Source organism: Cyprinodon tularosa, unplaced genomic scaffold (genome assembly GCF_016077235.1).
Source record: "Cyprinodon tularosa strain WSP-4 unplaced genomic scaffold, ASM1607723v1 ctg1414, whole genome shotgun sequence".
Classification (NCBI taxonomy): Eukaryota; Metazoa; Chordata; class Actinopteri; order Cyprinodontiformes; family Cyprinodontidae; genus Cyprinodon; species Cyprinodon tularosa.
The window spans coordinates 98,255-125,900 of record NW_024038237.1 but is presented as its reverse complement, the minus strand read 5'-3'; the positions used below and the strand labels follow the sequence as shown (position 1 = coordinate 125,900).

Here is a 27,646-nt window from a genome sequence, read left to right as displayed (position 1 = left end):
AGAAGAACACATCAAACAGGCTTTTGTGGAAAGAAACACCAAAAGTATTTTTCATTTTTTCCTCGGATGCCGATACCATTGTCTGTTTCTGCCGGCCAGATATGTTAAAGCAGAAAGACACAGAGATTATCTCTCTGTTGGAGGAGAAGGTGCTGCTCTTCAGGGAGATGTGGGAGGGCTTTAGCCCCAGCGAAGAGGCCTGCAGGCAGGTCGAGCCTTTTTTCAGGTCAGCCTGCAGCCAGGAGCCGCCTCAGGGGGCGTCTATCATGAAAGATGCTCTGCAGGAAGGTAAGACGGAGGAATTGAAGCTTGTGGTGTTTGTGGTGTAAATGCATTTCTCTTTTAGTGTCCTTGGATGTGAAGCAACACTGACATGAATTCTGTGAGAGGCAGACAGGAAATGTTTCCTATAAGATCATAGCATCAACTTCTGTTGTTAAGGAACATCAGGACTAAAATTAGGTTCAAGTTAGGTTATCCATGATGTTCCAGTAATGTCACACGTTAAACCAGACATGTTTCTGCTGCATAGGGGCAAATACTGTTCCTGGAACATATACTGATATCTGTTTTAGCCCAGAAAACAGCTTTGTCTGCAAGGTTACCACCTTTGCACTGCAAAAAAATGGAAATCTAAATGAGTCATTTCCGCTTAAATATAGTGCATTTTTTCTTATATTGACGAGGTAAGTGAGATACCTTGCAAATGGAACAAGTCAATTTACATTTAAAACAAGGAAAAAAAACAATTGCTTTGTCTTATTTAAAGTGCATATTATCTAATTATCTTATTTTAGGATTAAAAATACAATTTTTATTGGCAAATCATCTTATTTATCTGCTAAAATTAAGGGTAAGTACACTTAATTTAAGACATTTTCTACTTGTGAACACCAGGTCCTTAATGACAATTTACCCCCAACTCATGTTTAGGCTCCAATTTCTAGAAAGACCTGTGTACACTGCAAAAAAACGATCAAGAAAAAAGTAAAACATTCTTAAATCAAGTGTATTTACCCTTAATTTGAGCAGGTAAATATGATCTGCCAATGGAATGAGTGTTTTTTTTCTCTTAATATAAGATGATTAGATAATATGCACTTGAAATAAGACCATGCAATTGTTTTTTTTTCTCATTTTTTAAACGTTAACTTGTCTCACCTATCTCAATTGAAGAAAAAAATATTCTTTTTAGATTTAGATTTTTTTGCAGTGCAGAGTCTGGACAATGATCATGATAAAAACACAAAACCTGGTGTGTGTATATTTGTTTGCAATCCTGCTGAGCCAGTACCTCTAGAACCGGCTTCCTCTACCAGCTTCACACATTCAGAGAGGAACAAAATGTAGACTGTTTTAGACGTTTAAAGGCACACTATGCAACATTTTTCAGTTAATTAATGTGTTCCATAACGTTATGGATGACTAAATGAGTCATTTCAGGTTGAACAAAGGTATTCTCGGCCGCCCTGGTGGTCTGTGGGGGAAATACTGCACTTGCAACTGCAGGAGCACCGACCCGCACCCACAGGCTCAGAAGTCTCGTGAGAGTCAGTCTTGCTTTACGGCGAGAACTGCTACACGCCCCCAGTTAAAAGCATTCTCGTTGCTAGCACAGTGGCGATCTTTGTGCAGTTATGCTACGTTCACGCAGCAAAAGCAGCAAAATCGTGTCTGCTGCTTCATTTTTGCTGCTTGTACCAGTTAGTTCTGACGCGCGGCTGAAGCAGTTTTGCTGCTCTGGCTGCGCGGTGCAAAAGTGTGTCTGACGCGCGTTGGGCGGAGCTTCACTATCCTTTCTCTGCCTTGCAGCTATATTTGCTGTGATCAGTGGGAATAAAGTAGTTTTAATATGTGTTTAAGTGAGAAAATACACCTGAAAACGTAATCAGTGCCGTCAGTTCATTCAGATTATTATCCTGCCTTCAATATTTTTTCTGTCGGAGCCGCTCAGACCCCCACATACCAGCGGGGCGCCGACAGTATGGATCCCTTCATCAGCAGCGGTTCACCGCGGCAGCTGGTAGGTGTTTTTCATCTAAATAATCCAAACTGCATATTCTGCCGGCAGATTTCTGCATTTTAAGTTAATTTAGGCATCAATAAACTGTTTAAGAGGAGTGATCATCAGCACTGTGTCTCTCTCCCTGCGTTAAACGCACCCGACGCGCTGCTTCAGCTGCTCAGACGTGCTGCGCCTGCAGCTCAAAACGCGCCGCGGGACCTTTTACTGCGCCTTGACGCGCGTCAACCATTGACTTTGCATGTAAACTCGCTGCTTCTGTCGCGCCAGCTACGTCCAGTGTGAACGCAGCATTAGTCATTCGCTGCTAAGCTCAAAACAACCGCGCCTGGCTTGACGGAGAAACCAGGAGAACAGCTGTGCATATTTACGACAGTGCACTTTTACTTTCGCCCTCTGGAGGGAGCCTCACTGGAAAATCAACACCGGTTGCATAGTGTACCTTTAAGCAGAGGAGCTGGAAGATTGGATGGAGGTTTTCTGTAAACATGGATTTCCTTGATTATCGCAGAGAATCTCAGCTGGGTTTGTTTAGGTTGCTATGGCGATGTTGTTTCCACCAAACATAGAAATTAGCTTGAAGAGTAGAAATTTAGGTTTTAGTTTCATGCCACAAAAATCCAAACAGGACTTCTTTTGGCTTTTTTGAAGAATATGTCTCTTGTTTCCTCTCTTTCATGGAGACTAGGTTTGTGTAGCAGGCAGCCATGTTTGGTCTGATTCTTTCTATTTTGAGACGAAGGACTAACCAGAGCACTGTCATAAAATCACAACTTGGTTTCTTGTTTAATAACCCCAGGTTGGCGTTGGTGACATTTAAAGGAGTTTCATGGATGTGAATACTTTTGTATGACTCTGCAAAGGACTCTCGTCAGATATTATCTATCCCTGCTTCTGAGTTAGTTTTCTAATCAGAGCTGAAGCGTGAGCTTCTTTTTTTAAAATGTGTGCTGAAAACATAAAAGGAATCAGGATGAGTTTGGAGACTGCACTTAGGCCATGTTTTGGGCTTTTCTCTCGTTTCATCAAATGTTTATGAGAAGAAAGCAGAAGCTGAGAGCAAAACTCGCTGCACAGGATCTGTATCTTGAGACAAAGAGATGGGAATACGGAGAGAAAGACAGAGCTGCACGGCACATTCTCTGCCCATTAAGAGCTCTTTTAGCTGCATGTTTTCCTGAAGGTCAGCTGGGTTGTGCTTGTTTTAGGAAAAGTTAGTAAGGTTTACTTTTTCAGGAGAAAAAAAGAAAAGGTTTTGCATCCAGTTGGTTTTATTCGGATCAACATATGAGGTTTTTATTAGTTTATTCAGAAATGTAAAGGTTATATTTGTGACTTTTGTTTTACAGCAAGATCACTTCCCAGTAGGTGTCTCATGTTTTGGATATTCCTGTTTCAGACCTTGCCTGAAGCCGAGTTAGTGGCCTTACAGTCAGAGCTGGTGGTTAGATAAGGAACACTCACACTGCTCCAAAACTGGAAGCATCCCTGCAGGCAGAGAAAACTCTAAACAAACATGAAAAGTATTTTTCAGCTTGCATCTCTACTTTCTATTCACTATTTGCAGTTTTTTTTTACTTCTGCAGCCTTCCCAATACAGACGGCTGATTTCTGATTTACTTTTATACCTCCTGGGTTCACCTCAGGTCTCCTGCACAGGCTGCATTTTTTTCTTCAAAGAGTTAATATTGCTTTCAATTGCAAATATATTGAAACTTTTAGTGAACAAGCTCTGTGGATCCAAGAGGTGGGTGGCGGTTGCTCGGCAACAGGAGCCAGGAGTGTCTGGCTGAATTCTTGGTTGCAGAACTGAGCTATAACACAGTTAGCTGGGATAATACACTTACTGACCTTCGCATTAATGCTTGCCTTGGTGTGTGTTTTTGTTTGTGTGTTTTGATCACAGTGGAGACGTTGCAGGCGCTGGTGAATGGCAGCCTGGGCGGAGCGATGACCAGCGTACACGAGGGGGGAGGCGCTGGGCCGGTGTGTCTGCCCCGCCGCGCCGAGACCTTTGGAGGCTTCGACAGTCACCAGATGCACGGCAGCAAGAGTAAGGCCACACTGTAACTCTGCATGATTGTTTACGTCATATTGTTGAATCAGATTCTGGAAGCAGGAAATCTGCTGAACCCCAACCTGTGTGTCAAGGTTCTGATGTTGCTGTTAAAGTCTATTATTAATGTTTCACTGGAGCTCAAACAGCAGCAGGAACCACACCCAACACTTCCCACAATCCACCTGTTCAATGTCATGAATGAGATATTTTAGAAGCCGCTCAGGCAAGGGCGTAGGAATATGTTTACAATTGGGGGGGACACATGTCGGAAATCTGAAATTCGTAAATATTCAACAGAAACATATCTTAAGTACGCTACTTAAAAAAAAGGCTATTTAATCTTTTTCTTTATTCCTTTATAAATGTGTTTGCAAAAATAATGCATTTAAAATTAACATAATGCATTTGTTCATAAGATGTGAGCATATCACCAAACAAAATGACTGGAGTCTTTTATTAAGCAAAGGGAGATGTCTTTCAAGGGCTTCAGCCCTTGGCATATTTAGTGTCCGCATACGCACTAGAAAATCCAAACAATTCAGTAGGCCACACAAGTGCAAAGTTTGATATGTTTTATTTTGTCAAACTTGCAATAATGGTCAAAAATGAATTTATATAGGTTGACTGACAGAGGGAGCTGACAGTGTGTTGAAGAATTATGGACAGGGCGCTTTGAAGCATCTGGTTCAAAAACGCATTATCAACCTTTGGTAGAAATCCATCTATCCTTCCATTTTCTGTACACCCTGTCCCTTAGTGGGGTCGGGAGGTGCTGGTGCGGGGTCCACCCTAGACAGGTCGCCAGTCTGTCCAGACCTTTGGTAGAAATGGCGCCTTTAATTCCAATTTGCAGTACAGAACAGAGAAAACTACAGAGTTGTCAATGTTGTGTTAATCTGTTTATAGTGTAAAAAGAGGAGCCAGCAGTTTATTTGAGGAAATAAAGATGCAGAAGTTAATTAGTTGGTTAATTAGTGGTTGTGCAGCAGTCCGCTGCACGACCAATGCGGCCGCCGCTGCTAAGAATTAGAATTAATTCTCCCTGTGGTTTTAACTAACGATCAGGAGCGCGGCAGGTATAACATCTGTCAATTTCCGCGAATCAAAACCATGCAAAAAATAAAAAATCCTCGTAAAACGCACGCCCAGACCGGGCTAATTTCAACACAAGTTGTGTTAGGTGACTGTTACTCACACTGACGTTTCTCTTTAAAAAATATCTGAGTAAGTCCTACTGCTGTTTCAGCCTTTTAGTTGGTGGTGGCATTGTACTGAAATGAGATATATAAAAAAAAAAAAACATTTTGGCTAGCGTGGCAAACGTCTAGAGAAAGTTAGCAGTTAAATATTGGATGAGTGATCAGACCAAGACTACGGAAGAGGATTAGGGCCACTGGAGAAAAAAAAATTAAGTGATTTTTACATTTTATTTCAGTTTAATACGGGAAAAAAGTCAGAATTCTGACTTTTATTTTCAGAATTAAGACTTTTTTTCTCAGAATTCTGACTTTAATCTCAGAATTCTGACTTTTTTTTCTCAGAATTCTGACTTTTTTTCTCAGAATTTTGGATCTTAATGTAGATGGGCACCATGAAGGCAGAGATGTGGAGCACTCAGCTTCACTGACAAAGATGTGATTTGTTTGAGGTGGCCAGTGACACATTGGTGGAAAATGACAGAATTAGGCAACTTTTTACGTGCCTGAGGGGTCCCCTCATTAATGGAGGAGCAGAAGGTCATTAAAACAAGAGAGCTAGTCTCTAAAGAGACATGGCTATGGCTTGATGCTAACATGTTTGTTGTTAAACATACTTTTGTTATATTACATTTGTGTTGTGTTTTCCAAATAGTGTAGAAAATTAATGGTGGGTTTATAATGTTTACCTTTTATGAGCAGGACAGGAAGCAGAGAAGTGTAGCATTACCTCCAACTAGTTAAACTCATAATTATGAAGTTATTCAACAAATTCCTCAAGTAAAAAAGTGCAACTTTTTTATTTTTATTTTTTAACAGATTTGTTGATTAATTTCAAAATTATGTATTCCTTCCAAATTTCCAAATCTGAAGAATTTAAATAAACTGGTATTGGTTTAAATAAATTTAAACCAATATCTACATTATTTAACATTTAGTTTATGTTTTAGCAGTACTTCCTGTTATATTTCTTTATACGTATATTTTACATTTTCTTGCACAGCAAGCTCAGCAGATTTGAAATTGTGTGTTTACTCTAAACATATATTCTGTTTATTTTTTAGTTAGACCTTCTTGTTTTTATATATCTGTATAGTAGACCCCCCCCACACAAAAAACAAACAAACTGTAAATTGATTAGAAATATTAATCATCTGTCAGATTTCTGAGAAAAAAGTCAGAATTCTGAGATTAAAGTCAGAAATCTGAGAAAAAAGTCAGAAAAAAAAGTCAGAATTCTGAGATTAAAGTCAGAATTCTGAGAAAAGTCAGAATTCTGACTTTTCCCCCCATGTTAAACTAAACAAAAAATTAAAAATCAGTTAACTTTTTTCAGTGGCCCTAATCCTCTTCCTACAAGACTAAGATGCCTAAACCAAAAAGATTCAGTTTCTATATATGAAAGTGAACTGACAACAAGACGTTATAAATAGGCAATATTCATAGCAGACCATTTTACCTCATTAACAAGTTTCTGACTTTCTGTATCGCTGTTTCCCTCTGAGTGCTCAAACACTAACAGTTCACAGAGGGGAGGGGGAGTACAGTGACGTAACGCTATGCTGCGCCTTCAAAATAAAAGCACGATAGTTAAAAAATTGTCAAAATCTAATATTTTGCGGTACAATTTTTGGGGGGGACATATCCACCTGGCTTTTATATTGGGGGGGACATGTCCCCCCGTCCCCCCCGCTTCCTACGCCGCTGCGCTCAGGAGAGTAGAGCAGAGACTCCCTGGGGGGCGTTGCCCCAAGGGATCCCTCTCAGCTGGTGGCTTAAAAACGGATGCCGACAAACTCAGTGATCGGGGAAGCAAAATACAGCAAGGATAGTTATGCACTGGAAAAATGGTCTAGAAATAAGTAAAAATTGCTTAAACTAAGTGTATTTATCCTTAATTTGAGTAGGTAAATGAGATAGTTTGCCAATTGAATGAGGATTTTTACTCTTAAAATAAGATAATTAGATAACATGCACTTGAAATAAGACAATGCAATTGTGTTTTCTTATTTGAAGTGTAAATTGTCTTGTTCCATTGGCAAAATGTTTTTTTCCTCAATCCAAGAACAAATGCACTTATTTTAAGAAAAAAAGACTTATCTAGATTTTTTCTAGTGTGTTAACTGTAATGTGATATAATTCGGGTATTTGAGAAACCAGAGTGAGAGAACAATGCAGCAAATAATAAAACTGGTTCACCGTGTCAAAACTCAAAGATGGTTGTAAATTTCTTTGCCACTTCAGTGGATGGTGGAGTCATAGCAGCTGACAAAATATAGACGGCACAAAACAAGTGGAATAATACTTGCACTACATTTAAAAATACAGCTGTGGAATGTTTATGCTCCCTTATTGCTAAGTGACTGAAAGCTCTGTTGGTGTAGCTTTCTATTAAAAAAAAAGGATAATTAAATTCTGTCTAAAGTTTTAAGCAGTGAAAATGCGCCAGAGTTCATGGAAAACAAAGTGACCTGACTTCATTAATTTGATGTTATATTTATGTGAGCTAACTGATGGAAATTGCTGAGCTTCATCTATTGTTTCTATCGCAAATTCAATGCTGCTGATAGGGAATGAAATAAAAAGCCTTTAATTTCTGCCTTGTGTTTGTATTCAGCCCTCTGGGTAAATATGTTGATGATCCAGATTACACCTGCATTTATTACACCTCCAAATCCTTTCAGGTTTATCTTCCTACCAGTTTTGCAAATGGAGAGATGGAAATGTTGTCCATTTTCTTTTTGAGTCAGATTTCTCGAAGAACAACCATGAAGAGAAATTTTGAAGATGTGCCACAAATTCAAATTGCGTTACATCTGGAATTTGGACCATTGCATTTCATTATAATGCTTTCATCTCAACCATTCTATCGTTCAGTTCAACTCACTCTATTTTGACTCTTCAGCCGTCCTTCACACCGAGCATGTATGTAGTGAGAGTAGAGAGGAAAAACTCCCTTTTAACAGGGAAAAACCTCCATCAGAACTAGGCTAATTGTTAGCGGCCGTCTACCGAGGCGAAAGAAGCAGACTTACAAAAATGAGAGATCCAAAAGTTAAAGGGCTGGTTATACTCCCCGCAGCAGTGTGTATTTTTCATTTATGCCCAATATTAAAGCGTGGTCTGCGCTATGTTATTCCACACCACAATGCAGGAGGGACACAAGCTAGCTCTGGCGGTGAGGAAGTGTGGGCAAGTTTCTGTGACAACAGAGGATGGAAGAGAGCATATACAGTTGGTCACAGTAAAGAAATAGGACTACGCAGAAAGAAATGGTGCCAAATTCAACATCTATAAATAGGGATGTTGATGGCAGCAGCACAGCTGATATTTCTGTCCAGGATAAGTCACAGCTGAACAGTAACAGACCAGATGAAGTTACCATGACAAGAAAAGGCAGAGAGAGAGCATACAGTTATTGGTGGAGCTTAAGCAGAATGATGCAGAATGATGAAAAGTGGTCCCCATGTCCTCCAGCAGCCTAAGCCTAAAGCAGCAAAGATATGGAGGAATTAGCTCAGGATAACCTAACTATTTTGTATGAGTTATGAGAAAGGTAGAGCTGTCATTGCTCTAGCCCTATGTCTTATGACATGTCCTATGACACTGACTTCTTCTTAGTTGGCGGCGCGCATAGACGCAGCGACCCTCTCTCTCTCCCGTGTTTTTTTATTTTGTTTTGTTTGTTATTTGTTAAAAAAAAAAATGTGCATTTCAAAGTGTCTTTCGCGTCAGTGTGTGTCGGAACACATGAACAGCCGACAGGATTTATTGGACATAAGGAACAGAAAGATCTGGAGTTTGGAAGAGGAAACAAAGAATCTGCTGCAGGAGCTGGGAATCCTGCGCACCCCCACGGAGTCGCCTAAAGCATCTAACCAGGCAAGGAGGCACCGGCCGCGGTGCTCGAGGACAAGGAAGAGGGGGGAGCGCGGGGGTATCTTCTACAGGCTAGCAGCTAACCCCGCACGACCTGCTATACCGTCCATTCTGCTTGCAAACGTGAGATCACTGGACAATAAAATGGACCATATCAGACTCTTGAGGTCGGGGAACCGGACAGTACACAACTGTTGTGTGTACATTTTCACGGAATCCTGGTTACACGACAACATCCCAGACTCGGCCATACAACTGGATCAGCTAACATGCTACCGTTCGGACAGAGCACTCAAGAAAGAAGGTAAAACACGAGGAGGGGGTGTTTGTGTTTACATTCGGGGTGAGTGGTGCAGGGATGTAACGGTAGTTTATAGACACTGTTCACAACTGGCAGAGTTTATGATCACCAAGTGCCGCCCATTTTACTTGCCGAGGGAATACAGCGCGATTTTGCTTGTCGCAATTTACTTTCCCCCAACCAACAGCAACAGCGAGAGAAATGCGGCTATACACGAACTGTACCAGGCAATCAGTGAGCAACAGACAAAACACCCGGACGGTTTTATGATTCTCGCCGGCGATTTCAACCATGCCGACCTAAAAACCGTCCTTCCAAAATACCACCAACATGTGAAATATCCTACAAGGGGAAAAAACACTCTGGACATGGCATACACACCCATCAAAGATGCCTATAGAGCAGCGCCCCTCCCCCCAATCGGACTCTCTGACCATCAAACTGTTCTCCTACTCCCTGCATACAGACAAAAGGCAAAACTCGCCAAACCGGTTTCAAAGGAGGTGAGAGTATGGCCAGATGGTGCTCAGGCCGCTCTCCAACACTGTTTTGAAATAACTGACTGGGACATTTTTAAACAAGCTGCCACCAACAACAACAACCAAATAGACATTGAAGAGTACACCGATACAGTCACCTCCTACATCACAAAATGCATAGATGATGTCACAGACACAAAAACAATAATCACCCGGGCCAACCAGAAGCCATGGTTGACAGGGGATGTCCACAGGCTGCTGAGGGCTAGAGACAAAGCCTTCAAAGCTGGGGACGAAGCGAGCCTGAAAACAGCAAGGGCCAACCTGTCACGTAGCATCAAAAAGGCGAAAAGGAATACACACAGGAAATAACCTCCCACTTCAGTGATAGCAAAGATGCACGGAGCTTGTGGAAAGGCATCCAAGCTATCACTGACTACAAACCATCACCTCGGAGCTGCGACAACAACACATCCCTGTTGAATGACCTCAACAGCTTTTTCGCACGCTTTGAGGAAAACAACAAGACCCACCCACAGAAAACATCTTCCCCGCCACACGACCTAGCACTCTGTCTACCTGTCAATAGCGTGAAGAGGGCTCTCACCAGGATCAACCCACGCAAAGCAACAGGCCCAGACAACATCCCCGGACGGGTGCTGAAGGACTGTGCCGAGGAATTAAAGCATGTTTTCACCGACATCTTCAACACCTTACTACAACAAGCCATCGTCCCCTCCTGCTTCAAAGCCGCCACCATTATACCGGTGCCAAAGAAGCCATCTCCATCCTGCTTCAACGACTACCGTCCCGTAGCACTGACACCCGTCATCATGAAGTGCTTCGAACGGCCGGTCATGACACATATCAAATCCATCCTCCCCCCCATCCTGGACCCCTTTCAATTCACATACAGACCCCGGCGCTCCACAGAGGACGCCATCAACTCAGCTCTGCACCCAGCCATCACTCACCTGTAGAAAAAAGACTCTTATGTGAGAATGCTGTTCATCGACTTCAGCTCAGCATTCAATACAATTATACCCCAACAGCTGATATGCAAACTGGACAAACTGGGCCTCAGCACCTCCCTCTGTAACTGGCTGCTGGACTTCCTGTGCCAGAGACTGCAAGTTGTGCGCGTCGGTAACAACACCTCGGACACTATCACGCTGAGCACAGGAGCTCCACAAGGGTGCGTGCTAAGCCCTCTGCTCTTCACCCTACTCGCACACGACTGCAAAACAACCCACAGCACTAACCACCTGGTAAATTTTGCAGACGACACAACCCTGGTGGGACTCATCTCCAACGGTGACGAGACACACTACAGGACAGAGGTGGACCACCTAGCCAATTGGTGCAGTGACAACAACCTCCTACTGAATGTCAGCAAGACAAAGGAGATTGTTGTCAACTTCCAGAAAGGTCCCCGCCGACTCCTGCCACTGACCATCGATGGCGCTGCTGTGGAGAGCGTGAGCAGCACTAAATTCCTGGGAGTGCACATCAGCGACGACCTCTCCTGGACCACCAACACTGCATCACTGGTCAAGAAAGCCCAACAACGCCTCTACTTCCTGCGGAAGCTGAATCAGGCCAGTGCCCCACCAGCCATCATGACCTCCTTCTACAGAGGAGCCATTGAAAGCATCATCACCAGCTGTATCACTGTATGGGGCGGGAGCTGCACTGACTACAACAGGAAAGCCCTGCAACGTATAGTGAACACAGCTGGGAGGATCATCAAGGCACCTCTCCCCTCCCTGCAAGACATCTACTCCAGCCGCCTCACCTGCAAAGCCCTCACAATTTTGAAGGATGACACCCACCCAGCACACAACCTGATCCGTCTCCTGCCCTCCGGAAAGAGGTACAGAAGCCTACGGTCCAGAACCACCCGGCTGGCGAACACCTTCATCCACCAGGCCATCAGAATGCTGAACTCCCTCCACCCCCTCCCCACACGGTCTGCTCCAGCCACCAGGCAGACAGGAAGCTAAGACTGCCCCTCTCTCTCTCTCTCTCTCTCCCTCTCTCTCTCTCTCTCCCTCTCTCTCTCTCTCTCTCTCTCTCACACACACCCACACACCTCTCACACACACACACACACACACACTGTACCAGAGACTGCACCTTACCTGCACTACCTCAGCCTGGAACAAACTATTGCTGCTGTTTTTATTGCTTTTTATTGTAATGTTTATACTTCATATTTATATTTATCTTACCACTGTTACCTGTCATGTCCCGCACTTTATGTCAGTTTTTAAATGTCAGTCTTGTATATTTCTTGTATATTTGTATATTGCAGAGAGTAAACATAATTTCATTTCCCTTGTATGTCTTGTACATATGTAGAAAATGACAATAAAAGTTGACTTGACTTGACTTGACTTGTGCTAGAAAGTGAACTGCCTAAGCTTCTAGAGTTATTCATTTTTACATCAGCTTTTCCCTGTATCTACTGAAACAAAGGATCACCAACCATGATATCAAGCTATTTCTTTACGGGCAATTGTGTGTGTTAGTTTTGTACTAACACACACGTATATATACATGTATATATATATGACACATACCACCCCTCGTGGGGTGGTATGTGTCATCCTCAAGCTCAGGTCCTCTACCAGAGGCCAGGGAGACAATATATATATATATATATATATATATATATATATATATATATATATATATATATATATATATATATATATATATATATATGTGTATAGATATATATGTATGAGTATATATATATATATATATATATATATATATATATATATATATAGGCACTAATCATGGCAGCACAAGAACAGGCACTCAATTCAAGACCAATAGAGGCCAGGGTCTACCACACCAGGCAGGACCTGGCAGACTGTGCAAAGATGCCCCTGAAACAATACAGCACATAACAGCAGGGTGTAAAATGCAGACAGGAAGTGCATACATGGAACGCCACAACCAGGTAGCTGTCATAGTGTACAGGAACATCTGCCATGAGCAGAGATGGGAATTAACAAAGTACAAATACTTCGTTACTGTACTCAAGTACATTTTTCTGATATTTTTATTTTACTTTACTACTTATTTTTATGGCGACTTTTTACTTCTACTCCTTCCATTTTTACACAAATATCTGTACTTTCTACTCCTTACATTTTTAAAAATTGGCTCGCTTTAGTTTTGAATCATTTCAATGGAGTTACCGTTATTATTTTTCACGTCATCAATACCAAGTTCAATCTAATTGGAATCTACGTTGCATTTGACGCACCACTACAAGATGAATCGACAGATTCGGCGGTATTCATTCGCAGGAAATCATTGCAGCTTGGTGGCGGTGGCGTTAGCATAGTAGCATGGACGACGAGATGATTGAAAATGAACACAACGGAGATCTAGTCCTATTGGCAGACATCCATTTGAAATGTAGGCAACGGCATGAAAAAAGTGGTTTCTACTTTTACTTTATACTTTAAGTAACTTTACAAGCCTGTACTTTGTTACTTTTACTTGAGTAAAGAAGTTTAATCAGTACTTCCACTTTTACCAGAGTATTTTTTAACACAAGTATCTGTACTTTTACTCATGTAAAGAAAGTGAGTACTTTTGCCATCTCTGGCCATGAGTATGGGCTGGAAGTCCCAAGGTCAAAATGGAAGACACCTCCTAAGGTAGTTGAGAATGACCGAGCTAAGATCCTATGGGACTTCAAGATCCAGACTGACAAACAGGTGATGGCTAACCAACCAGACATAGTGCTGATCGACAAACAGCAGAAGAAGGCAGTAGTGATAGATGTGGCAATCCCAAGCGACAGCAACATCAAGAAGAAAGAACATGAGAAGCTTGAGAAATACCAAGGACTGAAAGAGGAGTTAGAAAAGATGTGGAAAGTAAGAGCAGCAGTGGTGCCAGTGGTAATTGGAGCACTGGGGGGCTGTGCTCCAATTACCACTGACCAGTTTATATATATATATATATATATATATATATATATATATATATATATATATATATATATATTTATATATATATATATATATATATATATATATATGTATCTATATCTATATATCTATCTCTCTCTCTCTCTATATATATATATATATATATATATATATATATATATATAGAGAGAGAGAGAGAGAGAGAGAGAGAGAGAGAGACAGATAGATAGATATATATATATATCTAATATATAATATATGAGACGAGAGTCATTCCTGCTGTATGTAAATCAAAGAAGTCAATATATTTTCTTACTATTTTCAGATGTTCTCTGTCAGAATGGTAAAGGAGGGAAACAACAACAGTAATGCTTCAGTGAAGACAGCATTGATTTTTGTTTTGTGTAGTTTTTTTTCCTCCAGCCTGGTGGGTGTTCAGCAGCTTGAGTTTGCGGCTGCAGAGCGGTTATCGACTCTCCCTGCTGAGTCATCTCTATAATGCGATCACCTCCATAGCCCTACTCTGAGAATATCCGATACTGAATAAATATTTTAAATGACCAATTAGGTTCTTTTCCTATCATTCAACCGTGCCTGAACATGTTAACTGCTCCGCACTTATGGTTTCCCACTTCTCGACAGGTGGAGAAAGAGACGAGAGCGAGGACACAGCGGGGGAGCTACGCAGGACAGAGTCTGACAGCGTTTTGAGGAAGGTCTGCATCTCAACATTCAGCTCTTCTTGACTCATAGATAGCCTGAGGCCATGTGTCCTCCTACATCAGCAGCAGCATTCAGATAAATGTTTGCTGCCCCCACCACACCCCTCTGTTGGATTAGCCTCTTGACTCTTCCTGCCACGTCTTGTTGCCACTGACGAGCATCAGCTGCTTATCTATCAAGCAGTGGATGAAAGAGTCATGTTTATTACAAAGCTGCTGGCGTCGTTAGGACCTGTATGCAGTTATCCAGCATGTTATATAACTTTTGAGATAATTTATTAAAGCGGGGATAATTTATTAAAGGATTCGGAAATGCAAGGTTGGAACAGCCACTTCCCTGCGACTTTAAAGAGGGACGGTCAATGCTAATTTCCTTTTAGACATGCCATCTTGTACAGAAAAAGCTTACTTTGGCTTTCCTTCTGACCTGATCTCCTGTTTCCATATTTTTGCTGACTAATGGTAAACTGCAAACAGGACTTCCAGTAGCTTTCCTTTCGCAGGTTTTCCACCAACAGCAGATTTGTAAAGTTTAGTCATGATAACTGCAGGATGTTAGCAGGTTGTTTGACACTCATTATGTTCCCTTGTTCTAACAGCAGGTCCTTCACAGCGTCTCCAACCTGCATCTCCTGCTCAGCACTCTGCAGGTACGCCTCCTCCTGAAGTCTACATCTGCAGGATTTATGTCAGAAATAAAAACATGATTGTGAAGTTTTAAGTTAATGTACATTTTAAGAAGTTTCTCTTTGTGCAAAAAAATCCGATCATAAATATTTTGATAACAGTATAGAATCATCTTAGAATTTCATGAGTTAAGTGTCTATTGTGATCGTTGATGCCTTGTGGGTCTCAGGCGGTGGTGGTCCAGCAGAACAGCTACATCGAAGACCAGCGGCAGGCCCTGAGCGAGCGTTCCTCCTCGTGCTCGTCCTTGTCATCGCGGCAGTCCTCCCGTCCCAGCTCCCTGATTGAGCAAGAGAAGCAGCGCAGCCTGGAGAAGCAGAGGCAGGAGTTGGCCTCCCTGCAAAGGCAACAGGCTGCTCTCGCCGAGGAGAGGCGGAAAAGGGAGGAGTTGAGGGAGCAGCAGCTTTCTGAGAGAGAGTCGGCGGTGCACTCACAGGTAACGATGCATCATCTTCCCCCAGCCTTGTTCTCCATTAGGTTCTAAGCAGGTGTAGTTCTTAATATAACGGCTGGTGTTTATTTTTCAGCAGGAAAATAAATGCTGAGGGAGTCATGCAGGAGTGCTTCACAAGCTGCAGGGGGTTTCTCTTCGTCATAACACAATAAAGTGTGAAGTCTTTTGCATAAACTAGTTTTCTTCACTGCTTTGAGGTTTATCATAGGCGACCTTAGTTCCTTGAAATTTCATCACACATTTATTTAACTTTTTCTAAGATCATGAGGAAAGGTGCAAAGTAAACTTATCAGGAAATATGATTGGTTTTGGGTGATAGGATTTAGCTGCTTTTTTTTTTCAACGAAAGTTACACATAAAAAAAAATGTTGTTTCAGGTCTTATTTGCTGCAACACCAGGCTTAGGTGTTGCATAAACCTTCATATCCCCAAATCTGTTAGAAAAGTTTTCAGAGGCAGAAAAGTGCCTGGACCTTGAGGGGGGGGGGGTCAAAACGGCAGAACCTGAGAATTGCAGGAGTCAAGAAAGGGCTGGAAAACAGGCAAAAAAATCTAGAGACTTTGTAGCAAAGGGTAGGTTGCTGTCGCTCTTTTTTCTTCTGGGCCAAAAGATCCTAAACCGACATGCCACCATCGATTATGTTTGACAATAAAGTTTAACAATGCATGATGCAAATCCATGAAGCAGCGAGACCGTGAAAAGTGAACCGCGTTATAGCGAGGGTTCACTGTAATGTAAACTGTGGAGAGTTTCAAATACCTGGGTGTTTACGTCAATAATAAACTGGACTGGACTCATAACACTGACGCTCTGTATAAAAAGGGCCAGAGGAGTCAGCAGGCCCCTCCTTAAAATCTTTTATGACTCTGTGGTGGCCTGAGCCCTCCTCTACGCTGTTGTCTGCTGCGCCCCTGGCAGCTCAGAGCGGGACAGAAAGAGACTGAATAAGCTGGTGAGGAAGGCCACTTCTGTCCTGGGCTGCCTCAATATCTTACTCTGATAATAACAGGCGTATTGTTATACTATTTTTGTTATTTTTATTATTATCATTATTACTATTATTAACTGTAATGACATAGAATATTCCTAGATGACTTGCAGAGACATCATTTTCCCTTCTACTTTTCTCCTGTATTTATGTGAATAATTAATTGCTGTATTTTTATTTGCAGTTTACAGTTAAAATGCTAACAACTAAAAAGTTAAATTAGTCAACACACCTGGAAATAGTAAAATTTGTGTCATTATTGTTCTTTAAAAAAGGCACATTGTTTAGATTGGAATAAAAAAAAAAAAAAAAAAAAGTTATCCAGAAATGAATAAAAAAAAAACCTTTAATCCAAAAAAATATATGTAATATATTACAACAACATATTTATTGGTCATTGTTTTCGTCAAGAGTGAGCACTTTTTTAAGCGGGCTGAAAATAGAATGATCTGTGAATACGTAGCGATTTTAAAAGAATGCAATTGATTAAACTCAATATGAAAAACAAAAATGAAAAACAAAACTTGTGAAAATACAAAATCTGCAAATAAAAACGTCATTTCACTAGCTCTGAGATCCTCTGGCAGAACGTAGAAAAATCAGTTTGTTGAAGATTGACATAATCAGCCTGATTGGATTATAACACTGTCCCTTCTATAACCTAGTTTAATCTACGTACCCTTAGGAAACAAAAAAAAAAAAAGACATTATACCTAAGATTTTTTTTATATCTTGCTTTAATACAAAATAGCAATTAATATTAGTCAATGGGGCAGTTTCCCAGTGATTGAACTGCTGGGTTCCTGAGCAAGACTGTTGCTCTCCAACTGTTTCTCACAAACTGGCTGCTCTATGTTGGGATAGTCAGGACCTTCATTTCCCTCCCGAAATTTATAAAGTATAATAAAAGAAAACAAAAAATATCAGTACTGGGTTAACTTATCTTTTCCATTATCAATAGCCATATTTCTCCCCATATTCAGCCACAACTTATTTTAACTTATAGCACAGCTGCAGGTGTGAAACACATAAATGTACATGTCATGTTATAAACAGAGAATTATATAAACACAAATAATCATTCATCCTTACATCTTTAATTCCTTTATTCACAATCTACACTCACAGTACAGGAGAAGATTCTGCCGATCGGCCAGCTCCTCCAAAAACTGCCACATGTCTTCAATCTTTTCAAAAACAAGCTTGAAAGGTTCTAAAACCATCTCCCTCTCATGCTCATCAATGGTGAAGTCATCTACTTCACACCTTTGTTTGTATAGCTTGACTGCTTCAGCCACATTCTCCTCCCCCATCATCAAAATGTCAGGCAAATCCACCTTGCCGCTGAAGAGACTTTGGTTTTCTTCCAACCAGTGTGCTGCTTTTCTGCAGTCATGGATCACCTTTTTATCCTGTAGAAAAGAGGAGAGATTATTATTTTCTAAAAAAAAAATGAATGCAACAAAATGTACATTAAAAAAAGACCATTTTGACCTTTTCGGTATGGAATAAGTCAGCCTGTGTAGTTTAAAGCTGGTCTTGGTCCTGAGGGGAAAATATAAATAAAAAATAATCTGAAAAGTTCCATGTAGTTAATTTACCGTATTTTCACGACTATAAGGCGCATATAAACGTCTTTTTTTCCCCTCAAAATATGCGGTGCGCCCTTTGGTGCGGTGCGCCCTATGTGTGTTGTAACTGCAGACTTTTGAGACCACCTCATTGAGGAGATGATGAAAGAGTGGCTGAATGTAAGGAGACCAGGTGTTTTTTTTCCACTCATCACCATTGCTGTTAATCTGTGACTCCATGCGTGTCCATCTCACAGCTGATGTGAAAAACATGGTGAAACAAATGAATGCTGTGCTCGCTGCTATTCAACCGCTCGACATTGGTGTGAACCGGACGCAGCAGGTGCAGCAGAAGCAGTGAGTTTACATGCAAAGTCAATGGTTGACGCGCGTATAGGCGCAGCAAAAGGTCCCGCAGCGCGTTTTGAGCAGCAGGCGCAGCGCGTCGGGAGCGTTTAAGCATCTGACGCGCCGCCAACGCGCTACTGCTGCTCGAGAAGGAAAAATTGAAGTTTTGCTGCTGGACGTGCCGCATCAACCAATCAGAGAAGCTGATCTGGGAGCTGACAGCGAGACAGACACATCGCTGATGATACACATATACAGAGCGCTATGATCGCTCCTCTGAAACAGTTTATTGACGCCTAAATTAACTTAACCTGCCGACAGAATATGTTTGCTTTTATTATCCAGTTTTCAGGTGGATTTTCCCACTTAAAAACATATTAAAACTACTTTATTCCCACTGATCACAGCAAATATAGCTGCGAGGTGTATTTAATACAAAGTAGCCTATTAATCAAACCTGGGAGCTGGCCGTGAGACAGACACATCGCTCTGATGACATATGATATTAAGGCAAATGAAAAGGGCTGGATGGATGAGGAGATGATGAAAGAATGGCTGAGGCAGGTGAATGTAAGGAGATCAGGTGGTTTTTTTCCACTCATCACCATCTGTTAATCTATGACTCCATGCGTGCCCATCTCACAGCTGATGTGAAAAACATGGTGAAACAAATGAATGCTGTGCTCGCCGTTATCCCGGGGGTCTGACAAAGGAACTTCAAACACTCGACATCGGTGTGAACCGGCCGTTCAAAGTAAGGCTGCGAGCGGCGTGGGAGCGATGGATGACAGACGGAGACCACAGTTTCACGAAAAGTGGAAGGCAACTGTGGCAAGTTATGCCACAGTTTGCGGATGGATTGTTGATGCTTGGACTAACGTGTCTGCTGGCACTGTTGTTCGAGCTTTCGCAAAATCCTTTCCGAGGAGCCGCCTGGCACGGAAAGTGACTCTGACAGCGAAGAAGGAGAAACTGGCATGTCTGATTTAGCGCAGCTGTTTAATTCAGAAACAGAGGATGATGACTTTGATGGGTTTGATTAATACTTTGTGATAAATACTTGAATAAAGCACAATCATACTCAGTTTTGCTCCCGCTCTATTTTTCTACCTGAAAACTTAATTCAACAGCAGCCTCTGGGCGGGTCTCCTCCAGGTTCACCGCGGCGGCTGGCTGGTGTTTTTCATCTAAATAATCTAAATCTTGCAGCTATATTTGCTGTGATCAGTGGGAATAAAGTAGTTTTAATATGTTTTAAGTGAGAAAATCCACCTGAAAACTTAATATTTGCAGTCAGTTCATCCAGATTATCTATTTCTGTCGGAGGCGCTCAGACCCCCACATACCAGCGGTGCGCCAACAGTAGAAATCCCTTCAACAGCAGCCTCTAGGCCGAGCAGCCTCCGGGTTCACGGCGGTTGCTGGCAGGTGTTTTTTATCTAAATAATCTAAACTGCAGGCACCAGGATACCGTTAATAAAAGCGAACATATTCTGTTGGAAGGTTTCAGGATTTTAAGTTAGTTTATGCATCAATAAACTGTGTCAGAGGAGTGATCACAGCCTGTTTGATTAATACATAGGCGTAACTTCCTTAAGGACTGGTGTGGACATGTCCCCACCAATCTTGACCGGTAGGGGGACATGTCCCCACCAATATTTTGTACACGTATTTTGCTTTCGGTGCTGTGTATATCTGATTAAAACCCCATTCATGCCGCTCCTCAGAAAGAAAATAAAAAAAGTTCTCCCCGCTGCTCACCGTCCACAAACCCCGACAAAAAAACTCAGAAAAAAGAATCTGTTGCCTCTCGCTTTCTCCCCATCACCCCCCTCCGCCCTCTCCCCATAACACCTGTCGCTTCCCTCCAAAAAGCCCCCGCTATTGCTACTCCCACCATTTGACGTGATCGATAGGAGGAGAGATAGCAACACAGCGGTGTTCATTAAATTTAACCGGTTGCTAACCTATTTGACTCAGGGTTGGTAAAAATGCCACAGAAAAAGCTGCCTGACATCCGGAGCTTTTTCACCAAACAGCAGAAACTTGTAAGTTTTTTTGGGTGAATTAAAATGAGTAACAAAACATGACATCAGCATTTAATGCAGGTTATTCTTCTTTCTAACAGGGAACAAATATAATTCAGATCGCTTCCTCAGTGGAAGATGCTACGGGTTTTCAGGTAAAATGCAAACAGTGTTGCGAAAATACTCTTGATGAGATGTGTGAGAAAAAGGACATTTTAAGGTTTTATTGTTGAATATGTGCCATTCAGCAGGCCACAAGCATGCTAACCCATTCAGGGACAGCAGTGGACTCAGACTTGCAGGTGAGAGGGACTTGTGGAAATAATAAGACCTAATTTTAGTCAGGAGAGACTTAAAGTAGTAAAAGAATAGAGAATAGTGTAAAAATAAGTTAATACCGTATTTAAAATATAACTGAACCGTTGGAAAAAAAACTCAAACCACTTTTTTCCGGCCCTGTTATGTCAGCTTCACTACATCGTTGCCATAGAAACAGACAACAGTGCCAATATATCAGAATTATACTAAAACACACGCAAATAATTTCCCACATAAAAAACAGGACTTTCAGTCCATTACAGTTTTCCGTTTTTAGAGGGTTGTTTATTTTGCGTTTATTAAGTGATGGCTGTGGTATATTAGCTTTCACTGCTATAAGCTTTCGCAGCAGTGATTGATTAATTTAAACACCTGCTCTACTGATGGTCTATCGGAGTTGGTGTTTAGGTTGAACATGAAGAACACCTTTTATTTGAAGCTTCTTGTAGCTACTGTTTTAATCCCGGCTTTACTTAAAACTTTTTCCTGACCTTGTTATATAGTTGTCATAGTGTTGACATTCAGTAGCAAACACTGCACCCCTTTTTCTTTTATATGTACACGTACATTTAAGATTTAGCGTGTTATGTTGACAACTCATGAGCAAGCTGCTTTTTGCAATCTAGCAGGAAGGTAAGGATAGGATCTTGCAGGTGTAACGTCACTCTGCAGGGGGTCCAAAGATAAAAGATTTAAACAATTTTGCATTGGAATTTCAGATTTAAGGGAGTTAGAAAGTTCACTTAGTAAAAGTGCAAATAATAAATCTGATTACAGATTACTTTTAAGCTGGTTGAACATACTGCGACAGACTGGTGACCTGTCCAGGGTGATTCCACCTCTCACCCAGAACGTGGCTAGAGATATGCACCAGCACCTCCTGATCCCACTGAGGGATAAGGTTAAAGAAAATGGATGGTTGAACATAGTCCGCTTTCCCAGATTCTATCAAATCAGTATTGATACCCTGCTGGTGGATGTTCTTGACAGGAAGACGGAGTTGCTTAATTATATTCTGCTTAAGGCCCCATAAGATCTTGTCCAAGTCCTGGTTTAAAAGTAAATTAATTTTAAAAAGTGACCCAAAATTGACCGCCAATAAATGTTCTACAAAATTGGTATATTTATTTGATTTCATTGATTTGTACTGTCTGTTTAGATTTATGTGATATTTTTTGCACAAAATTTGCACAAAAGTGAATATTGTAACAGTTATGTTTTCAACTGTAAGCATTAAATTAATAAATGTTATTCAAATTTTTTTGGCTTTATCGGTCTCCGCCAGGTGACGTCAATTGTTTACCTCGGGCGCGGTGCATCGTGGGAAAACCACCATATTAGGTGGAAAGTCGAGATAACCCACACGCGGCTGTTCTTTCGGCACAATTATTTACCAGAAATGACACGATCGTGTTGTGTGAGAGGCTGCCAGTCCCGGTGTCGTGCCAAGGTAGTTATCCCTGCGAAAATTTGTATTCCCTCGTCGGGAGCGCGCACGGAGTAGGAAGAACAACCCGAGTTAACTCTGCTTCAATTCCAACGTGCAGAACTTGAAATTTGAAAGGTTTTACGCGTATGATAGTTGAGCTTTACTGTTTTATTCTTTACTTCACATGTTATAGCAGAATATCGCCAGTGTCTACCAGTATCTACTCCTTCCTCTGAAAGCAGACAGATCCTTGTTCTTCTCCATACGTGCCTTAAAAAAATCTCTTATTGTTTCACAGTATCCAAATGTTCTCATCCCATGAGACTGTTGTAAACCGTATACTTGTAATAAAAATGAAATAGAAAATGGATTGCACGTGTAATCATTAAAGACTATATGCAGAAGGAAAATCCTTTTTTCCTGGTTGAAATTTAGTACTTAAATTTATATTTGTGTTTATAGTAATGTACAATTTATCTATGTTGTACTATCCTTAATAAACAGTTTGTCTTCTAACATCAGCCGTTTTATTTCATCCCATATTGCCAGAATTGGCAATATGGGATGAAATAAACCTGCTATAATCTGTTCCCCCTGTCTAAATCAGACAAAAAAGGCCCCAGCTTTTTAATTTTTGGCTTATAAGCATCTTTTATGATGACAACTAACCCCTGAAACTTTGGAGTTGATTGACCTTTATTTCTTAAAGTTACAAGGGGGGAACAAATTATAGCAGGCCACCTGCTATAATCTGTTCCCCCTGTCTAAATCAGGCAAAAAAGGCCCCAGCTTTTTCATTTTTGGCTTATAAGCATCTTTTATGGTGACAACTAACCCCTGAAACTTTGGAGTTGATTGACCTTTATTTCTTAAAGTTACAAGGGGGGAACAAATTATAGCAGGCCACCTGCCATAATCTGTTTCCGCTGTCTAAATCAGGCAAAAAAAGGAGCCATTTGTGAACTCTCCGTGTGCTTCCAGTGACTTATATGCTTTGAATTCCTCGCAAGTGTAGGCACTGACGCCAAACACTAGGTAGTTTGTTATGTCCACTGATGAGGTCAGAGGCAGTGAAGTGACGTCGGAGCTCCATTCTTTGCTGCGGAGATCATAAGGATCTATGCCGTTAATATCCGACAGTTTCGACAAGTAACGGTCCCTGGCCTCGTTATTAAGTTTTTGCCGGTACGGTAATTACGCATTCTGCTTACTTTTTCCATATAGTCAGAGAAACAAACTCAATCCTTTAGTCCTTCGTTTAGCTATGCTGTGGTTGTTTACCTTCTCCACCCAAAATGGCGTCTTAACAACAAATGTCACGTGACTGGCGGAGACCGATCCTTTGCAACAACAAAAAAAAGGCGTCGCGTAGGTAGCTCCCTTTCCTTATGAGCCGTCCCCACCAACTTTCAACACAAAGTTACACCCTTGCCAGCAAATAACTCCGAATGTTGTTTCAAAAATAGAAAACCTGGTTTCATTACTTAGTTTTGCCCTGGATTTTGTAGCGTTTGTGGACGCTACGTCGCTACTTGATAAAAACAATAACGTCACTACTGGAAAGTTACTTAATAAAGCAGCGACGCTACGGTCAAGCTACTGGAAAATGTAGTTAAACTAATAGCTTCGCTAGATGTAGCGGCACTACTGCCCATCACATTCAGTAACCGCACGTGCTTTACATATAACGCTACAGCAATACATTGCTGACAAGCATATGAAAGCCAGACATCTTTTGCTTCGCGGTAAAAGTAAGAAATTAACTTACCATTGTTGCGGAGTCTCGCGTGTTCAACAACCTTCTTCTTCGTCTAGAAGGTGATGTCGGTTGGGGGGAGGTGGGCGTGGCTAAATTTGTTTATTTCCGGCCCTACGGTGGAGGTGGCCTGTGACAGGCGCCTGCACCGGAACTGGTCTGACAGCTGCGGTGCTGCAGCCAGACCGTCTTGATAAATAGTGCTGTTTCAATGCTGTTGTCAGAGATGGCTTTGATCAACGGGCAAGTCAGTGAGCTGATTGGATACCGAGATACCAGTGATGGAATGACGTTGCATGAACCCCCCTCCCTCCCGAATGGACGGATGATCCACGGACCTTTATTGATTCAGTTATTTGTTTTGCCAAAAAGATATATTATAATCATTTTTCATTAAATAATAGAGATGCAGATAAATAGAAATAAACAGTTCTCAGATAAGGTCGCAGGGTGTATCTATAACTGCGCCCATACAGAATGCAATAATTTTCATGAAATAAGATAATGCAGTCACTATGTTAAATTAATTCATTAACTTTATTTTAATCAAAAACATCATAAAATAGCACAATATCACACCAAGATCCCCAATAAACCTGCTTTAAAGACAGCATCTTAACAGCCTGGATTAAGGAGGAAAACAAAAATGTTCCCAAGTGCCGCCTGGTGGTTGTCCGGGTACATTGCAGTTCTTTTTGAAATAAAAAAACTGGCCTCAGGAAATACATCGTGATTCACGCAGGAATCACGCAGGAAACCGTCCATTTCCAACTAGTACCCACTGTAATACATATCGTCTGTTTGCATGAATGTGATGTGCAACATTTTTCTTTACTTCTAGCACAACAGAGTGTTCCATCCCACCCTTCACCATCCCTCAGCAACTTCCTTGAATACAGAAGAAAAAAAAATGAGGAGCGACAAAAGTATTCTTTTAGGAAAAAGGGGTTAAAGCAAAAGGAAAAAATGAAATTTCAGGTAGGTCCGGTATTGTTCCGACCAAAAACAAGCAGGTTTTAAGTAATAGACTTGCTTAAAGAAAGTTCCACGTAGCAAAACTATACAGAATAATTGTTTAACAGTAACAGCAAACTGTCAATTAATGATCACTCAAAACACTAAACCATCTACTGATTATTTATTACTTAATAATTTTACAACCATTGTTCTGTTTGCATCAGTTCAAAAGTAAAAGGTTGAAATTGACTGATAATAGTTAATGGATGTATTTGGATGTTATTGTAACATAATACAGGAGGAATTAAAAACAAAAACAAAACAACAAAGTATTCTCTAAAACCAAACATTGCTCAGTCTTCCGCATAATTTTTTTGTTTGTTTTCAGATAAATATTGGCTTGATGACCATTCAGAAGAAATGTCTAAAGCCACAGCATGGAAAAACCATTTCGCTTGCAACAAACCCAGATGTCTCTGCCACACCTCTGCTCAGTCTTGCTGTTAAAAAAATGAAGGACTTCAACAAAGACATAGAAGATGAACCTTTCCTCCTTCTGTACCCCGATCGGACAGAGGTTTTTAATATCCCTGGGACTCAAACACCTTTTACCCTTGCAGATTATAAGGCTGAAATTGGCAAGCCATATCAAAGGATCTCTCTTTTCCTCTGCTTGAAAAGGGACTTTGAAGAAGGTAAGCTCAGATGTTTGTGTGTACTGTTTGGCACATTGTTGGCACAGTTAGTTTGGCACTAACTTCAGTAAATGTAAATTTTTAAATTGTGCAATTAAGCATTGGTGGCATGAACCAATCAAGTAAAAAGTATACATAGATGGGCTCCTAACTGTAAACTTACTTCCTGGAAACCTGATAGGTAGACACTCAGTTATTAGTTTTTACCAGTTCTGTGTTTGTGCTTCCAGATACAATGTAATATAGTTGACCGAACACGGTACTATCACTTAGCTGAAGTTAAATTGGCTTGTTTTGTCTTTTTTTCCTTGTTTATCAGTTGGAAAATCATCAGACTCCTCTGATTCCGACCCAGAGATTGTTATTAAAGAATCCGAGTTTGATCTTGCTGATACACTGGTAAGTACAACTTAAAATGTATTTGGTCTTTTGTTTTTATTTGGTTGAGTGACCACAACAAGAGCATTTTACCTAAGCTTCATAGGACTATGTCGATGTTTTTATGTCAAATTGTGTTTCGTTTTCTTCAGCCATGGGAACCTATGAATGAAAGCAGTCCTTTGCAAAACGTGGCAAAAACAGAGTAAGTTATATTTTAGGTATGCCATAGCATGGTGTTTGTATGTGTATCAAAAGTATTATAGCCTTCAGTGAATTTTCATACAGTATGTACTGATATGTACTGATATTTGTAAATTAGGTGGTTATGGGAACCTGGCCTAGGAAGTATTTGTATTTTTTTCCCCAAGATGTTTGTTTTTAAATGTTGAATATACTGGCATTGAAATAATTAATACACTACCCTTGCTTTCTTCAATGTCTTATAAATTTTACAAGTATACAGTTGTTTAGATAAATATAACAAAAAGGTTCACAAGAGTTTCAGTAAATAACTTTTGTCAACTAGTTTTTGGCGATAATGAGTAAATCACTTTGCTTCTATAAAGATGGCATTGTACTGCCAAAACCGCTTTTAGGCATTCCATGTTTTAATTTATGTCTGTTTTAGTCAGATCATGGACAGAGGAGTTACAGTGCAATCAAATGATCAAGACATTGAAGAAAACTGGGTGATCCCATAATTTATACCTTGACAGCAGATGTTCAAAATACCCATTAATATGTTTTTTTTTCATTGTCCTCTAAGGAATGGTGCTGGGAATCTTGTACTTGCAAATGAAGTACAACAGGTACAAACTTTTCATTATCTCACACAACAATCCACCTATTTTTATCTCAAACCTTTAAGTAAAATATTTAAATATTAAAATAACTGCAGATTAGTCGATCATTAAGTTTTGCTCTCGTCTCTTCTCTGTTTTCAGGTTTTGGACTTGGATAACAATGGCAACAATCCAGGCACCAGTCAATGTCTCACTGTCCAGAGCTCCTGTTACAGGTGTGTAGGGGTTTCTATCATAAAAAAGAAGTGTGTCCGTAGTGTCATCATGACAAAGTAATACTGATACATCTATTGTATATTTATGTACTTTGGATGTTGTATATGTTACTTCTGAGATAAATTGAATGTTTTGTGAAGGAAAGTTGGAAGTACATCTTTATGCTTTTTGTTTATTACCTCATCTATATTGTGCATGTTTTTTCTCCACAGAGACTACACCACTCTCTTTGAGCCCATTGTTATTGATGATGACTATGAGATTGAATATTTTACAGATGACAAAAAGCAAGACCTGACCCCAGAAGAACATTTGTTAGTAAATTTAATATTTTGTATTAAATTAATCCACATCCTGGTCCTGAACGTAATTACATAATGCTAAGTGTGATCAATCAACT

At 40.7% G+C, this 27,646-nt stretch overlaps 1 protein-coding gene across 1 annotated transcript; it reads left to right on the top strand.

The window, feature by feature from the left end:
- Nucleotides 1-76: 76 nt before the first annotated feature.
- LOC119779036 (A-kinase anchor protein 13-like) lies at nucleotides 77-27,624 on the top strand. The gene is made up of 11 exons (XM_038278534.1): nucleotides 77-288; nucleotides 3,930-4,076; nucleotides 14,536-14,609; nucleotides 15,215-15,265; nucleotides 15,472-15,738; nucleotides 25,540-25,846; nucleotides 26,166-26,245; nucleotides 26,377-26,429; nucleotides 26,994-27,036; nucleotides 27,172-27,245; nucleotides 27,459-27,624. Exons 1-11 carry the CDS (start codon nucleotides 102-104, stop codon nucleotides 27,622-27,624), a joined length of 1,449 nt encoding a protein of 482 aa, XP_038134462.1. The 5' UTR covers nucleotides 77-101.
- The last annotated feature ends 22 nt before the right edge of the window (nucleotides 27,625-27,646 follow it).

Coding starts and splice junctions, on each gene's coding strand:
- LOC119779036 (XM_038278534.1), top strand. CDS start 102: ATGTTAAAGCAGAAAGACACAGAGATTATCTCTCTGTTGGAGGAGAAG. Junction 25,847..26,165: donor GAAAAGGGACTTTGAAGAAG/GTAAGCTCAGAT, acceptor CTTGTTTATCAG/TTGGAAAATCATCAGACTCC. Junction 26,246..26,376: donor TTGATCTTGCTGATACACTG/GTAAGTACAACT, acceptor CGTTTTCTTCAG/CCATGGGAACCTATGAATGA.